Source organism: Heterodontus francisci, chromosome 9 (genome assembly GCF_036365525.1).
Source record: "Heterodontus francisci isolate sHetFra1 chromosome 9, sHetFra1.hap1, whole genome shotgun sequence".
NCBI lineage: Eukaryota > Metazoa > Chordata > Chondrichthyes > Heterodontiformes > Heterodontidae > Heterodontus > Heterodontus francisci.
The window spans coordinates 99,211,322-99,229,713 of NC_090379.1; the positions used below are offsets into that span (position 1 = coordinate 99,211,322).

General features: G+C 44.9%; 1 protein-coding gene across 1 annotated transcript in view; it reads left to right on the top strand.

Annotated features, from left to right (window-relative positions):
* Positions 1–8,385, top strand: part of LOC137373934 (kunitz-type protease inhibitor 1-like) — a 58,619-nt gene extending 50,234 nt beyond the window's left edge. Inside the window, exons 8-10 of the mRNA XM_068039583.1 lie at positions 678–848; positions 3,289–3,348; positions 3,749–8,385. Coding sequence (XP_067895684.1) covers positions 678–848; positions 3,289–3,348; positions 3,749–3,927 — 410 coding nt within the window. The 3' untranslated portion in view covers positions 3,928–8,385. The remainder of the gene's footprint in view (positions 1–677; positions 849–3,288; positions 3,349–3,748) is intronic.
* Positions 8,386–18,392: the final 10,007 nt, after the last annotated feature.

The following is an 18,392-nucleotide window of genomic DNA, read 5'->3' on the forward strand; positions in this document are numbered from 1 at the left end:
GATGCCTTTGATCTTAGTATTTAACTGGAGGAAACTATGGCTCATCCAAGACTGAGGGCAGAATTTTCGTCCCGATGTGAGGACAGGAAAGGAGGTGGGCGAGCGGGACATAATTTCATGCCACTGGCCAACGTATTGGTTTGCAGGCACCATCCCACCCCCGAGCGGTTTTGCTGGCGTCTGGTTCCGGGATGGAAAGGTTAACCACCCACAAGCAGAAGAAGGTTGTTAGGATAGTTTAAAGGCCGATTCAGGTTTTGGGAGCATGGCGACTGCCTTCTGGTGACAGACCGGGGGGCCAGTACTCCAGAATGTCTTTGAGACCACTGTACCTCCCCTCCACCCTCACCCTTGTTCATGCCCGCTATCTGCCTCTCATCTCATTATCTCTGTCTCTTGCTCACTCTTTTGTGCACTCTCTTGCTTGCGTTCACTCATGCATCTTATTCTTACTCACGTACTCTCTCGCTCCCTCTGTCTCTCACTCTGTCTCTGTTTACCATTGAATGAGTTGTAACCCACCACCCTGCCTCCCTCACACCCTCACCCCGGCTCTCCCCGTTCTCTCTGCAAGTTTTATTCCGAGCATAAGGTTTCTCTAAACAAGCAGCAGTCACGGTGGCTGTGACCAGAGTTTCGGAGAGTTAACCCAAGTTGTTGTTGTCTCACGTTGCCAGCACGCTGCACGTACCCGCCCGTGACTGGCCAGTGCCGAGCCGACTTCAGCCGCTTCTACTACAATCCCTTCTCCAAGTCTTGTGAGCGCTTCACGTATGGAGGCTGCAATGGCAATGCGAACCGCTTTGAAAAGGAGGAGGAATGTATGCGAGCCTGCAGAGGAGTGACAGGTAGAGCCACATCTTCTGACCCTTGTAGGTCGTAGTACTTCAACTGTTAACTATACACAGACAACCCTGCCTCCCCACCCCACCACTGAGCGTGGGGCCAGAATCTCAATGGATCAGACCCTTTGGTCAGGCAGCATGTGTGCCCACCCAGGAAGCCTGAAGCTGGCCCAAGTTTGGGCCTTGGGCTTCATTTCGATAGTTTTGGTGCCTGTTAAACTCCACAGGCAGCTCAACCATCTCCGAAAACGCATTCTAGGCAACTTTCCTTGTCGGCAATGGTCCTTGCGTAACTGGCAAGAAAGTGGGTGGAGGGAGCTGGGAGGAGCACTGCTCCATGTCAATTTGAAATAAAAAATGTTACCTTTTCAGTGGGGCCTATTGCCTACAACAACAACTTGCATTCATATAAGCACCTTTTAATGTAGCACAAAGTCCCCAAGGCACTTAACAGGACCTTTATCAAACAAAATTTGACACCGAGCCACATAAGGAGATATTAGTTGACCAAAAGCTTGGTCAAAGAGGTAGGCTTTAAGAAGCATCTTAAAGTAGAAGAGGGAAGTAGAGAGATGAAGAGGGTGGGCATTCTAGAGCTAGGGGAGTCTCAGCAGCTGAAGGCATGGGCGCCAATGGTACAGCAATTAAAATCAGGGATGCGCAATGGAATGTCAGTGAGCACAGGATGAACGGGATTATGTGTGCATTAGGATACAGGTAGCAGAGCTTTGGATGAGATTGAGTTTATGGACTACACTGCATGCCATACTTGGAAAGCCTGAGCGAATCAGGCCCGATGCCTGCTGCTCTTGGGGCAGCCTGATTTCCCTGAGGGCTCTGAAAGCAGACATTAGGCCCTTCATTAGCACATACAAGTGACCTAGGGTTTGTTTCAGGTTCTCACCCCGGACGCCTGAAAAATTCCCAATTTTGGCTTGCACATTTTTCATCTGTAATTGAGGTGCAGGGCAATGGTCCCTGAAATTGGGCCTTGTTGCTCCGATTGTTCAGCCAATATGAGCTTGACTTTCTACCGCTATATGTCTTCAAGCCAAGGGAGAAGGAAAGCCCTTGAGTGCATTGATGCCTTCCTGGTGTCGACTGTGGCTTAGTGTTAGCACACTTGCCTCTGGGTTAGAAGGTTGTGGGATCAAATCTCACACCAGTGACTTGTGCAAACGATCCAGGATGACAATTCATTACTGTACTGAGGAGAGTGCTGGATTGTGTTTGGAATGAGATGTTAAACTGAGGTCCTGTCTACCCTCTCAGGTACATGTATTCAAGGAAGAGTTTGGGAGGTCCCCCCAGCGTCCTGGGCAATGTTTATCCCTCAACCAACATCACAAAAATGGATATTCTTGTCATTATTGAATTGCTGTTTGTGCAATCTCACTGTGTGCAAATTGGCTGCCATATTTCCTACTTTACAACAGTAACTACACTTCAAAAGTGCTTCATAGGCTGTAAAGTACTTTCAGATGTCCTAAGGTAGTGAAAGGTGCTCTATAAATGCAAGTTTGTTCTTTCTTTCTAGGTCGTCTCAGGGTCTTGAGTCTAACAGGTTATTTTAAATGAGCAGAGCTTGACATGGAACAGGAAGAAGGCCATCTAGCCCCTCCAGGTTAAATAAACCCTAGAGGCTGAATGACCCACTCCCGAGGCCCCGAGTACAAAAAACAGTGCATTCTCATAGTGTTTATTTAATCATGTGGCTGCTGAGGTTTCAGTTGCTATTGCAGTAGTTCTGTTACTGAAATAGTAATCCAGGGCCTAATAATCCAGAGATCGTGAGTTCAAATCCAACCATTTTTAAATGGAAATAAAGAGCTTTTATTAGTGAAAGTGTTGGATTGTTGTAAAAACCCAATAGTTCATTAATGTCTTTAAGGGGAGACAGCCTTCCATCCTTACCCATCTTGGCCTGTATGTGACTCCAGAGCCACACCAACATAATTGACTGCCCTCTAAAATGGCCTAGCAAGAGGCTTGGCTGCATCAAACCCACCACCAGTTCTTCATGAAGAAGGCCAGTCACCACCACCTTGGAAATTAGGAATGGCAAATTCCAGCATTGCCAGCGGCACCCCATCACGAGGATTAATTAAATAACAATAGTAGTGGGAGTTAAGACAACCAGAAGGCTTGGGTCCCCAATCTGTACTGAATTGCCGGGAATGCTACAGTCAGGGAGGGTTCCACTCCTCACAGTCCATTGATTCTGTGGAAAAGTGTTGCCTGTGTCTGTGAGCCTGTATGTTAGTGTGGGGGTCAGGGTCAGCACTGATGACTCATCTCCTCCCGTTGCCCCGGGCATTTGAATATCCCGCTATATCCCCACGCGCGTTTGTACCTGTAAATGTTGAGGATTTCACACTGCATGCTTTACTCTGAATCAACCCGGTATTGTTCTAACCTTGCTTCATTTGTTTTTTTTTTTTAGAAAAGGATGTATTTTCCCGAGGCCTCTTTGAAAAGCAACAGCAACCGGGGTCTTCAAATGGTAGGTATTTGATGAATGGAAGGGATTAGGGGAGGGGACAGCAGGGAGGGATTAAGAGTGGGATTAATGGAGGGGAGGATGGAGAGGGTTTAAAGGAAGAGAGGGATTAAAAAGGGAGTGACCATGGGAAGGGTTTAGGGAGAGTGTGACGGTGGGGAGAGCAGGGAGGGTTTAGGGAGGGAGTGACAGTGGGGAGGGTAGGAAGGGATTAGGCAGGGAGTGATGGTGGGTAGGGTAGGAAAGGAGTAATGAGGATGGTAGGGAGGGAACGACAGTGGGGAGAGTAGGGAGGGTTTAGGGACAGAGTGACAATGGAGAGGGTGGGGGGCAGTGTGTGAAGTATGTCTCACTTTCTCCTGACCCCCCCTCTCTCTTTCTCTCTCTCTCTCTCCCTGTTCAGCTGGCATTGCCATTGCAGTGGTCCTGGCTATCTCTATCGCCGCAGTTCTTGCCCTCCTGGTTTACTTCCTGCTGAGGATGAAGAAGCAGAACCGGAGGCAAGCGAGCCCATCCAGTTCCACTGGCTCCAGCACAGACGAAGTGAAGAAGCTGGTAGCCTTGCACTCGAAGCCCATCTGAGGCAGGCGGAAGGGATTATCTCCCATTTCAGACTGCGGATGGGGGAGGGGGAGGGAGGGAATGGTCTGGGTAGAAACTGTTGTGTTCCTGTTTATAGATTATAAAATAATAGCGTTTTTTGAGTGCCCGGATTTTGGCGGATGAGGCTCCAATGATGTGTTGGCATACTATTTGTTTAGTTTGTACTGGTGCTGATCCAGTAATCCAATTGTTGTAGATGGTCCATTGGGGTACTAAATGCCTCTCTTTCATTCATCTGTGGGAGCTGCTGGTCACTCGCTGTCCTCAATATCTCACTGGACCGTGAAATCTATAAGCCTGATACGCAGTGGACTCACACTTGACCCCTGTCATTTTCTTCTGGTTGATGGGGCTTGAGAAGATGGATTCGGAGTGTCAGCTTTGGGACAGTAGATACTATTTGGGGCAGTGGGGAGTAATGTTAATATTGGGATTGAAAGGTGATTGGCTCCCACTCTGTTTCTCTAGGGGGTCTGTGCATTATCTTGGCCCCGAATGCAGGTGTCCCGCCTTCAGACAAGGTGATGAACTGGAGCCCCTCATCGCACAAAGATTGTATCCTAAAATAAACATGGAACAGGCCTGGGATCTAACACATTTTGAACAATCCTTCCCAATGACTCACAACTGCTGAATATCTGCCAAACTGTTCAGGGGTTGACCAGTTATTTTTTTTTACTGCCAGTAAACAGGTTCCATCTGATCTGAACAATGGGGCGAAGTTCAAACTAGAACAAAACAAAAACAGTTGGGAGTATTTCCTTCATTTCTGTTTTAGCTTTCCCATCGTTTGCACTTTCCCTCTCTTCCCCCTCAATCGCTCGCTTCGCTCTCGCACTCTCTCTTTATTGCTCTCGCGCTCTCTCTAGCACTCTTTTCTCCCCCCCCCCCCCCCCCCCGACCCCACTCCCTTCCCCCCTCCCCCCTCCCCACAACCCATGTATTGGGGCTCCTGATCTCTGGAGTGGCTGTCTCTCACTCGTCCCTCTCTCTCTATCTCTTTGTCCCTGCCTCTCCCTCCCTCCCCTCTTTCCCCCCCCCCCCCACCCCCCTCCTCGTTTCTGTAGCTCCTTTTGCACAAATTCTATAGTTTGTATTCCAGGGCTCAGTTCCTGACACTTTGCTGCGTAAATCGTGCTGCTGGGATCAGTGTGTTCCATTGGTCATGTGTATGCTGCCGGGATGAGGGAGCTGGCATTTGGTTCCATAAACAGTAGCTCACACAGGCTGGTCTCTGAGAATCCAAATCAGTGGCCATATAGAAGTGGCTCGAGAGAGATTGAGAGACCAGTTTGGGACGGATGGACGTATCTGATTGAATGTGTATTTATTTTGTTCTCTGGCTGAAAGAGTTGTTAGTTGAATGGGAGGAGACACTCAAGATCAGTCTGAGGGTTTCCCATATGAGAGTACTGGAGTCGAACAAGCCCACTCCCTCATCAAGAATGGAAGAACACGATGGCGAAGGGGGTGGGGGCGGGGTAAATGATTAGATCTGTACAGATCCAGGTTCATCTGTGTGTGGTTGTAACCTCTTGGGGTGCAGATGGGAGAGCACATTGTGGTGCCCATCCTTGGTGCCAGTCAGAGTCACAGGCCCAACATTGTAGTGTTTCTGGTCGTCATTCGGTGAATGCCTTTTAATGGCAAGTTCACTGCCTCTGGTTAAGGCTTCACTGTCACTGTTGGTCTTAGGGCACTTAGCTAATCAAGGATAAAACTACATTTTTTTTTAAGGTTTCCGTTTTATTTTTTGTAAAGATGTTTTATATTGAACTTCCTTAAAATTATTCCACAATCTCCAATGCCATTTAAAGGGACATGAATCTGTGGCCCCAAAACAGTATCTATAATCCCTTTCCATCCTAAATGTTAGGTCCAGGGATACTACAGATCTGATAATATCTCTGTTTTTATTGAGAAGTCCAGCTTGTGGACATGTAGTTGCCATGTCAACTAGACAAATGTGACGTGTTGATTGTTACCCTACAGCCTTGCTATTCCCATGACATTTTTTTAGCCACAATTTTAACTTTGATTTCTTGCCAAATTTCTCCTCTCCTTCTGTCTCTGGCCACTTAAGTGACCATGATTTCGGTGCGAGCCTTGGCAGCATCTGCTGGTGGGCTATTCATCTGTGAGGGGACTCACAGGAGAGCCTGAGCCTGTCTATATGTGACTGTGAGCAGCATCGGCCACTGGATGGCGATCGGGGGCAGGGAAAGCCTGACTCTGCAATTTCTTTAATCCAGGGGCGCTGCGGTGAAATATGATACTTCACGCCACTCCAGCTAACTCAGCAAGGACTGGGGATCGCACCTCAATCCTTCCAGCTGAACCATTCAGCAATCAGCTGCATTTAGATTCACGGCCAAATGCTCCACATCAGCAGTTGATGGTCAAACAGGGGCCTCGTCCCTTGTCAGGCATGGCTCAGTGGAAGTGCTGTGAGTCACAGGTTGTGGGTTCAAGTCCCACTCCAGACACTCAAGCACACAATCCAGGCTGACCTGCCCAGTGCAGCAGTGAGGGATTGCTGTCTTTCGAGTGAGACCAAGTCTGCCTCTCGGGTAAATGTAAGAGATCCCATGACACTATTTGAAGAAGAGCAGGGGAGTTCTCCCCAGTGTCCTGACCAGTAATTGTTCCTTAACCAACATCATGGGAAACAGTTTATCTGATCATTCATCACATTGCTATTTGTGGGATTTTGCTGTGTGAAAATTGGCTGCTGTAGTCCCTGCATTACAACAGTGATGACATCAAAAAGTACTTCATTGGCTGTGAAGGCCTTTGGGCTGGGCACGATAGGAAATAGAAGTTATATTGTCAAAGCACGTCAGAACATTTGCAACGAGAAAATGCCTGCCCTGTGAAACTTAACATAGAAAATAGGAGTAGGCCATTCGGCCCTTTCAGCCTGCTCCGCCATTCATTATGACCATGACTGATCATCCAACTCATCTAACTTGGACTGCTTTAAATTAGAAGAGTCCTCTTGAGTGACATGGGTCTTAATGGACTTCAGTTTGATGAATGTTTGTAACAAAGCCACTGGGTTGACTCATGGTGTGAACAGCTAAGGGCAGGGGGTGAAAACCGGAGTGCATGGAGCGAAGGCAGCAGGTAATGTGAGCTGAAATGCCTGCAGTTTTGAATCTGAGCATTCCAGCACGAGATTCTAGTTACATCACTGTTGTCAGCCAATGAGTTGGGAGACATGGTGGTACTCACAGAAAACAGTATATTTTACAGTAAAGTCTGCTCAGCAAACAGTCTGTTTAAACAGCGCAGTGCAGCAAACAGTCTACAGAGTCTATGTAAAAAAACAATCTCTATGAGCTACAGCAAACAACTCTTGACCCAAACTGCCACAACTTCACCTGATAAAAGCAGGGTGATTTCTCCAGCAAATGCAATGAGTGGAGAATAGGTATACCATACAAATTATGTGTAAAATCAGTTACAGCAGGCGTGATTGATGATGAAATTCCCCTATTATCTCCATTCTGGCCGGGTCTTATGATGTCTCTATGTAGTCATGTTGCACTTGGGTATACTCTGCCTCAGAAATGTACATTATAAAGTGTCCCAAAGCTTTCATTTACAAAAGAAAGAAATGCACCTTCCCTTTAACAACTTTGGCACAGCATCAGTACACACACACACAGGGGCCTTTAGTTGTATTGTATCTGGAAGTCATAACAGTTTTGTCTTTCTTTTGTAAAGGTTATTATTCTTCTAAGCATCAAGTATCCTGTTTTTGTTTCAGCACAATCTTTCCAGACATGAATTTGTATTTTATTTTTTCTTCCAACTTTAATGTTTTAATTTGTATATTAAAGTATGTATTTCTAGACTAAGGATCTAAATGCAAACAGTTTGTGTTTTTTTAGCAAGCCTTTGATACCAAGTCAAAGTGTAGGGGTCAGTCCTGGCTCAATGGCAGCACTAATGGGAACAGCTTTTCCTTGTCTAACTTGTCTAAGCCTGTCATAATCTTGTACACTTATATCAAATCTCCCCTCAATTTCATTTGTTCTAAGAAGAACAAGCCCAGCTGTTATAACCTAACTTTGTAACTAAGATCCTCCATCCCTGGAACTATTCTGGTAAATCTCCTCTGCACCCTCTCAAGGACCCCCACATCCTTCCTGGAGTGTGGTGACCAGAACTGGATGCAATACTCCAGTTGTGGTCTTATCAGAGCTTTATAAAGGTTCAGCATAACTTCCATGCTTTTGTACTCAATGCTTCTATTTATGAAGCCCAAGATCCCATATGCTTTACTAACCACTCTCGCAGTATGTCCTACCACCTTCAAAGATCGATCCACATGCACCCCCAGGTCCATCTGTTCCTGCACACTCTTTAGAACTGTGCCATTAAGTAGAGATTGCCTCTCCCTATTCCTTCTGTCAAAATGCATCACCTCACACTTGTCAGTATTAAATTCCATCTGCCCATTCTGCTAGCCTATCTATGTCCTGTTGCAAGAGTTCATATCATCCTCACTGTTTGTCACACCTCCATGTTTGGTGTTGTCAGCAAATTTTGAGATTCTACTCTGTATTCCAAAATTCAAGTCATTTATATATATATATATATATATCAAAAAAAAGCAGTGGTCCCAGCACTGGCCCTTGGGGAACACCGTTGTCTACCATCCTCCAGTCTGAAAAACAACTAGCTGTTTACTGTCCATAGGTCAATATTTTATCCAATTGGACACTGACCCTCCCATTACATAGGCTTCAATTTTCCTAACCAACCTTTTATGTGGAATCTTATCAAATGCTTTCTTAAAATTCATCTAAACAACATCCACCATATTCCCTTCATCAACCTTCTCTGTTACTTCATCAAAAAATTCAATTAGATTAGTCAAGCATGATCTGCCTTTTGCAAATCCATGCTGGCTATCCTTAATTAACTCAAACCTCTCTAAGTGTCCATTGATATTTCCCCTGATTATTGTTTCTAAAACCTTACCCAAAAGTGATGTTAAACTAACTGGTCTGTAGTTGCCAGGACTGTCCTTACACCCTTTCTTGAATAAGGGTGTCACATTTGCCATTCTCCTATCCTCTGGCACCTCCTCCATACTAGGGAAAATTGGAAGATTATGGCAAGCCCTTCTGCTATCTTCAACCCCACTTCCTTTGGCAATCTGGATGCAAACCATCTGGACCAGGAGACTTATCTACTCTAAGCATAGCCAGCCTTTTTAGTACCTGTCTTCACAGTAGAAGACACAAGTTCCATACCAGAAATGGGCAGTAATTTAGGGGCTTAAAAGACTGAGGAAATTAAGGAAATTCATATCAGCAGAGAAAAGTATTGGAGAAACTTAAGGTACTAAAATTTGACAAATCTCCAGGACCTGATGGCCTACATCCTATCTAAAAGAGATAGCTGCAGATATAGTGAATGCGCTAGCTACGATTTTCCAAAATTCCTTAGATTCAGGAACAGTCCCATCAGATTGGAAGTTAGCAAATGTTACACTGCTTTTCAAGAAAGAAGGGAGAGCGAAAACAGGGAACTTCAGGCCAGTTAGCCGAACATCAGTTGTTGGGAACATGCTGGAATCTATTATTCAGGAAGTCTAATGCACTTAGAAAAGCACAGTATGATCAGAACAAGTCAACTTGGTTTTACTAAAGGGAAATCTGTTTGACAAATTTATTCGAATTTTTTGAGGATGTAACTAGTAGGGTAGATAAAGGGGAACCAGTAGATGTAGTATACGTGGATTTCCAAAAGGCATTCGACAAGGTGCCACACAAAAGGTTAATGGGCAAGATAAGGGGTCATGGAATGGGGGTAATATATTAGTGTGGATAAGTGATTGCTTCTTGTCTGTTAACCAATGAGTGGGCATAAACGGGGCATTTTCAAGTTGGCAGGCAGTAAATAGTGGAGTGCCGCAAGGATCAGTGCTGGGGCCTCAGCTATTTACAATCTATATTAATGACTTAGATGAAGAGACAGAGAGTAATTTATCTAAGTTTGCTGATGATACAAAGGTAGGTGGAAAGGTAAGCTGTGGGGAGGACACAGGCTGCAAAGAGATATAGACAGGTTAAGTGAGTGGGCAACAAGATGGCAGATGGAGTATAATGTAGGGAAGTGTGAAATTATGCATTTTGTTCGTAAGAATAGAAAAGCAGAATATTTTAAAAGGTGTGCAACTTGTAAATGTTGATGTTCAGAGAGACTTGGGTGTGCTTGTACAAGAATGCAGAAAGTTAACATGCAGGTACAACAAGCAATTAGGAAGGCACATGCATGTTGGCCTTTATTGCAAGGGGATTGGAGTACAGGAACAAGGAAGTATTGCCACAACTGTACAGGGTTTTGGTGAGACCACATCTGGAGTACTGTGTGCAGTTTTGGTCTCCACATTTAAGAAAGGATATACTTGCATTGGAGGCAGTGCAGCGAAGATTCACTAGATTGGTCCCTGGGATGAGGGGATTTTCTTATGAGGAGAGACTAAGTAAATTGGGCCTATATTCTCTGGAGTTTAGAAGAATGAGAGCTGATCTCATTGAAACAGTTAAGATTCTAACGGGGCTGGATAGGGTAGACGCTGAGAGATCGTTTCCGCTGGTTGGGGAATCTAAAACATGGGGGCACAGTCTCAGGATAAGAGGCCAATCATTTAGGACTGAGATAAGGAGAAATTACTTCACTCAAAGGGTTGTGAATCTTTGGAATTCTCTACCCCCAGAGGGTTGTGGATATTCCATCGTTGAATACATTTAAGGCTGTGATAGACAAATTTTTGGTCTCTCGGAATCCAGGAGTAAGGTAAGCGGGTGGGAAAGTGGCGTTGAATCCTAAGATCAGCCATGATTGTTCTGAATGGCGGAGCAGGCTCGATGGGCCATATGGTCAACTTCTGCTCCTATTTCTTGTGTACCTTCCTCCTCTCAATTTTTATCCTATCCATTGTATCTACTCTGCTTCTACTGATGTTTTGTGAGTCTCCATTTCCTTAGTGAACACTGATACAATGTAATCATTAAATATATTAATCTTGCCCTGTGCCTCTAAGCATATGTTACCCACTCTGTCCCTAATAGGCCCCACTCCTCTACCTCTTACTTTTTACATGCCAGTAAGATCTTTGGGTTCCCTTTTATGTTGACTGCCATTCTATTTTCATGTTCTCTCTTTGCCAGACTTATTTTCCTCTTCACCTCCCCTCTCAACTTATTGTATATGGCCTGGTTCTCACTTTTTGAGTTCAGCTGACAGCATTATACACCCTCCTTTTTGTTTCATCAACATCTCTATCTCTCTCATCATGCAAGGAGCCCTGTTCTTGGTTCCCCTACCTTTCACCCTTGTTGAAATGCTCCTAGCCTGTACCTGACGCATCTCTTCCTTAAAGATAACCCAATAAAGGAGAGGTATTTAACAGGCTGGCAGTCCTCAAGGTAGAAAAAATCACCTGGTCCAGATGGAATATATCCTAGGTTGCTCAGGAAAGTAAAGATGTAAATTGCAGAATCTTTGGCCATAATGTTCCAACTGGGGCGACACAGTGGCGCAGTGGTTAGCACCGCAGCCTCACCGCTCCAGAGACCCAGGTTCAGTTCTGGGTACTGCCTGTGCGGAGTTTGCAAGTTCTCCCTGTGACCGCGTGGGCTTCCGCCAGGTGCTCCGGTTTCTTCCCACAGCCAAAGACTTACAGGTTGATAGGTAAATTGGCCATTGTAAATTGTCCCTAGTGTAGGTAGGTGGTGGGGATGTGGTAGGGAATATGGGATCGATGGAGGATTAGTATAAATGGGTGGTTGTTGGTCGGCACAGACTCTGTGGGCCGAAGGGCCTGTATCTCTCTATGACTCTATGACTCTCCTTCGATATGGGGCTAGTACCAAAGGACTGGAGGACTGCAAATGTTACACCCCTGTTTAAAAAAGGTATAAGCCTGGCAACCCAATTGTGGGGGTGGGGGGGCGGGGAGCTGTCAGCCTAATGGTAGTGGTGGGAAATGTTTAGAGACAATAATCTGAGACAAAATTAATTAGCACTTGTAAAAGTAAGAACTAATAAATGAAAGTCAATGCAGATCTGTAAAATGAAAATCGTGTTTGATGAACTTGATTGAGTTCTTTTAAGTAATGGGGAGGGTTGATGAGGGAGCGCTGTTGATCTGTATGAATTTTAAAATGTGTTTGATATAGTACCACATAATAGACTTGTTAGGAAAATTAACATAGATGTCATTAAAGGGACAGTAAAAATGTGGGTACAAAATTGGCTATGGGACAGAAAGCAAGATTACTGTTGAATGGTTTTTCACACAGGAGGGAAATATATAGTAGTGTTGGAAGCTATATTCTTTTCGAAACGTATTAACGTCTGAACATAAATAGGAGCAGGAGTAGGCCATACTGCCCCTCGAGCCTGCTCCAACCATGATCTTATTGAATGGCGATCTGATCTTGGCCTCAACTCCACTTTCCTGCCTGGTCCCCATAACCTTTGACTGCTCTATAGAATCATAAAAAGTTTACAGCACAGAAAGAGGTCACTTGGCCCATCATGTCTGCACCCAGCCTAATCCACTTTCCAGCATTTGGTCTGTGGCCCTGCAGGTTACGGCACTTCAGCTGCATATCCAGACACCATTTAAATGAGTTGAGGGTTTCTGCCACTACCATCCTTTCAGGTAGTGAGTTCCACACCCCCACTACCCTCTGGGTGAAAAACGTTTACTCATCCCCCCTCTAATCTCTCGACAAATCACTTTAAATCTATGCTCCATAATCACTGACCTCTCTGCTAAGGTGAATAGACCCTTCACATCCACTCTATCCAGGTTCCCTTCCGCCTCCTCTGTTCCAAGGAGAACAACCCCAGCCTATCTAATCTTTCCTCGTGGCTGTATTTTTCCAATCCTGGCAATATCCTCATAAATCTCTTCTGTACCCTCTCTAGTGCAATTACATCCTTTCTGTAATGAGGTGACCAGAACTGCACAAAGTACTCAAGCAGTGGCATAACTAATGATTTATACAGTTCCATTATAACCTCCCTGCTCTTATATTCTATACTTCAGCTAATAAAGGAAACCTTCTTAACCACCTTATCGACATGTTCTGCTACCTTCAGAGATCTGTGGACATACACTCTAAGGTCCCTCACTTCCTCCATCTCTCAGTATTTCCCCATTAATCATGTATTCCTTTGCCATGTTTGACATCCCCAAACGCATCACCTTGCACTTCTCCAAGTTGAATTCCATTTGCCACTTTTCTGCCCATCTGACCAGTCTTTTGATATCTTCCTGCAGCTTACAGCTATCCTCCACACTATCTACCACACAGCCAATTTTTGTCATCAGCAACCTTCTTGATCATTCCCCTTACATTTACGTCCAAATTGTTAATATATACCACAAAAAGCAGGGGACCCAGTACTGAGCCCTGCGGAATCCACTGGAAACATCTTTCCAGTCGCAAAACCACCCGTCAACAATTACCTTTTGTTTCCTGCCAATTTTGTTTCTAACTTGCTACATTTCCATGGATCCCATGGGCTTTGTTTTTAAACAGTCAGTCATGATGGACCTTGTCAAAATCCTTGCTAAAATCCAGGTAGACCACATCAACTGCACTACCCTCATCAAACCTTCTTGTTACTTCTTCAAAAAATTCAATCAAGTTAGTCAGACAAGATCTTCCCTTAACAAATCCATGTGGACTATGCTTGACTAATCCATGCCCTTCTAAGTGACAGTTTGTCCTGTCTCTCAGAATTGACTCCAATAATTTGCTCATTACTGAGGTTTGATTTACTGACCTGTAATTATTTGGTCTATCCCTTGCTTCCTTTTTAAACAAAGGTACGTTAGCAGTCCTCCAATCCTCCGGCACCACACCTGTATCCAGTGAGGACTGGAAAATGATGGACCGACACTCTGCTATTTCCTTCCTCGCTTCTTTTAATAGCCTGGGGTACATTTCATCCATCTCTGATGATTTATCCACTTTCAAGGATGCTAATCCCATTAATACTTCCTCTCTCCCTTATGTTTATCGCATCCAATACTTCACACCCCTCTTCCTTAACTACAATATCTGCATCGTCCCTCTCTTTTGTGAAGACAGATGCAAAATATTCATTAAGAACCATACCAACATCTTCCTCCCCTACACATAGGTTACCTTTTAGGTCTTTTATGGCCCTACTCGTTCCTTAGTTATTCTCTCTATCTTAATGTATTGATAAAACATCTTTGGATTCACCTTGATTTTGCTTCCCAATATTCTTTCATGCCCTCTCTTTGCTTTCCTAATTTCCTTTTTGATTTCACCCCTCCACTTTCTATACTCCTCACGGCTTTCTGCAGTATTGAGTTCTCGGTGTTGAACATAAGCTTTCCTTTTCTGCCTTATCTTACCCTGTGAGCTGCTTGACATCCATGGGGCTCTAGATTTGGCTGTCCCACCCTTTTTCTTTGTGGGAACATGTTTACTCTGAACACCTTGAATCTCCCCTTTGAATGCCCAGTAGCTGTTTCCAGTCCACTTTTGCTAAATCACTCTTCAGCTTAGTAAAATTGGCCTTGCCCCAGTTGAGAACTCTAATTCCTGTTCTATCCTTGTCCTTTTCCATAATTATGTTAAAACTGACTGAATTATGATCAGTAGCACCAAAATGCTTTTCCACTGCCACTCCTTCCACCTGCCCATCTTCATTTCCTAAAACCAAGTCTAAAACTGTGCCCTCTCTTGGACTTCAAGAATTCTGTTTCCTCAATTCCTTTCACACTAAAACTATCCCAGTTAATATTGGGGTACTTAAAATCCCCAATTATTACTACCTATTGTTTTCAGAGATTTGTCTACATATTTGCTCTTCTATCTCCCTCTGACTGTTTGGGGGTCTATAAGTACACTCCCAACATTGTGACTGCCCCTTTTTTGTTCCCTAGCTCAATCTATATGGCGTCATTTGATGATCCTTCTAATGTATCAGCCCTCCTCACAGCTGTAATTGTTTCTTTGACCAGAATTGCCACCCTCCCTATCGCATCTGAAGTCCCTGTAACCAGGAACATTGAGCTGCCATTCCAGTCCCTCATTAAGCCCTGTTTCTGTAATAGCTATAATATTATACTGCCACGTGTCTATCTGTGGTCTCAGCTCATCTGCTTTATTTGCTCTTCTTGCATTGAAGTAGATACCCTTGAGCACTGCCAAACTTATTTTTTATTTTCTAGCCTTTATTTTCTCTGCCGTGCAGACTCATCCACTAATTTTCTGCCTTCCATTTTCATTGGTCCCCGTCCCCCTGCCCAACTAGTTTATACCCTCCCCAACAGCACTAGCAAAACGTCCCACAAGGAGCTCAGTCCCAGCTCTGTTCAGATGCAGCCCGTCTGGCTTGTACAGATCCCCCAGAGTCAGTTGCAATGTCCCAAGAATCTAAAGCCCTCCCTTCTGCACTGACTTTCCAGCCACGCATTTATCTGTCTTATCCTTCAATTTCTATACTCACTTGCCTGTGGTACTATGTGTAATCCAGAGATAACTACCTTTGAGGTCCTCTTTGCTGATTTCCTATCTAGCTCCCTAAATTATGACTGCAGGACCACATCCCTCTTTCTACCTATGTTGTTGGTTCCAATGTGGACTATGACTGCTTGTTGTTCAACCTCCTCCCTCATGATGCTCTGCAGCCACTCAGTGACATCCTTGATCCTGGCACCAGGGAGGCAACACACCATCCTGTATCACGTTTGCAGCCACAGAAACACTTATCTGCTCCTCTAGCTATCAAATCATGTATCACTACAGCTCTTCCAGTCTTCATTGTAATCCTTTGTGCAGCTGAGCCAAACCATGATGCCATGGATTTGGCTCTGGCTGCACTCCCCAGATGAACCATCACTTTCATCAGTACTCAGAACTGAATACTGTTTGGAGAGCGGGAAACACTTGGGGGGTCTCCTGTACTACCTGCCTGGTTCTTTTTGACTGTCTGGTGGTCACCCATTCCCTCTCTCCCGGCATACACTTAAGCTGTGGGGTGACCACATCTATAAACGTACTATCCATGAAGTTCCAATCCTCACGGATGCGCTGCGGTGTAGCCAGCTGCTGCTCCCATTCCGAAACCCGGAGCTCGAGCTGTTGCAACTGATGACACTTCCTGCACAAATGATCATCCAGGACATGGGAGGCGTCCTGGAACTCCCACATAGCATAGGAGGTGCACTCTCAAGGTTGAAGCAACCCTGCCATTCCTTTATTTATTCGTTGACCCTTTGCTACAGCTAAAAAAGAAACTTTACCAATAGTAAGGCACCTTACAATGATCAATAAAACATTACTAGTACTACTAATCAACACAGTTCACGAGTTAAAATAAACCTTACTTAAAAAAAATAAGATAATACTCACCAGCTACTCATTTCTTCCTTATTAATACTTAATTTTTTTCTCATTTTTAGTCTGCCCGTTGTTGAGAGCAGTCCCTGAGCTGCAAAAGTCACCTGCTTCCCTGTGACATCACACCTCTGTTTTCTCTTTCTGAATGTGGGCTCCGACTGGCTACAGGTGACAGCGAACCCCACTGGTCTTGCTGATTCGGATGCTCTGACTGAACTCTCTCCTTCCTTCTCCTCACTGTTCATAGCCCCACTGGTCTCACTGATTTGGCTGCTCTGACTGAACTCTCTCCTTCCTTCTCACTGTTCATAGCCCCACTGGTCTCACTGATTCGGATGCTCTGACTGAACTCTCTCCTTCCTTCTCACTGTTCATAGCCCCACTGGTCTCACTGATTCGGCTGCTCTGACTGAACTCTCTCCTTCCTTCTCACTGTTCATAGCCCCACTGGTCTCACTGATTCGGATGCTCTGACTGAACTCTCTCCTTCCTTCTCACTGTTCATAGCCCCACTGGTCTCACTGATTCGGCTGCTCTGACTGAACTCTCTCCTTCCTTCTCACTGTTCATAGCCCCACTGGTCTCACTGATTCGGCTGCTCTGACTGAACTCTCTCCTTCCTTCTCCTCACTGTTCATAGCCCCACTGGTCTCACTGATGCACACTGCTCCAACTGAACTCTTGCCTTCTTTCAAGAATCCATCCATCTCAGCCTTTAATATATTCATTGACCCAACCTCAACAGCTCTCCGGGGTAGAGAATTCCACAGATTCACAAACCTCAGAGAAGAAATTTCTCCTTGTCTTCATCTTAAATGGGTGGCCCCTTAACCTGAAACTGTACCCCCTGGTTATGAAGATAGATTGGAGAAGTTGGGACTGTTTTCCTTGGAGAAGAGAAGGTTGAGAGGAGATTTGATAGAGGCATTCAAAGTCATGAAGGGTCTGGACAGAGTGGATAGGGAAAAACTGTTCCCCCTTATGAAAGGATCGAAAACGAGAGGGCACAGATTTAAATTGATTGGCAAAAGAAACAAAAGTGACATGAAAAACATTTTCACACAGTGAGTGGTTAGTATCTGAAATGTGCTGCCTGAGACTGTGATGAAGGCAGGTTCAATCGAGGCCTTCAAAAGGGAATTAGACTGTTATCTGAAAAGGAAGAATGTGCAGGGTTATGGGGAGAAGGCAGGGGAATGGCACTAAGTGAATTGCTCATTTGGAGAGCTGGTGCACACACAATGGGCTGAATGGCCTCCTTTTAGGCTGTAACAATTCTGTGATTCTGTAGTTCTAGATTCCTCTATGAGGGGAAATATCGTCTCAGCATCTACCCTATCAAGCCCACTCAAAATCTTATGTTTCAATAAGTTTAGTTTAGTTTAGAGATACAGCACTTTAACAGGCCCTTCGGCCCACCGAGTCTGTGCCGACCATCAACCACCCATTTATACTAATCCTACACTAATCCCGTATTCCTATCACATCCCCACCTGTCCCTATATTTCCCTACCACCTACCTATACTAGGGGAAATTTATGATGGCCAATTTAACCTATCAACCTGCAAGTCTTTGGCATGTGGGAGGAAACCGGAGCACCCGGAGGAAACCCACGCAGACACAGAGAGAACTTGCAAACTCCGCACAGGCAGTACCCAGAATCGAACCCGGGTCCCTGGAGCTGTGAGGCTGCAGTGCTAACCACTGCGCCACTGTGCCACCCAGGGGTCACCTTTCATTCTTCTAAATTCCAATGAGTCTAGGCCCAACCTGCTCAACATGGTGAACCTTCTCAGAACTGCTTCCTATGCAAACATATCCATCCTTAAATAAGGAGACCAGAACTGTATGCAGTTGCCTAGACTTTGTATCTGGACTTAATTTCAAAGTGTGTAGATAACACAATTCTCAGAAATGCAGCAAACAATGAGGTGAATAATAACAGACTTAAGGAGGATGTAAACTGATGAAATAGGTAGAGACATGGCAGATGAAATTTAACACTGAGAAGTGATAAGTGATACATT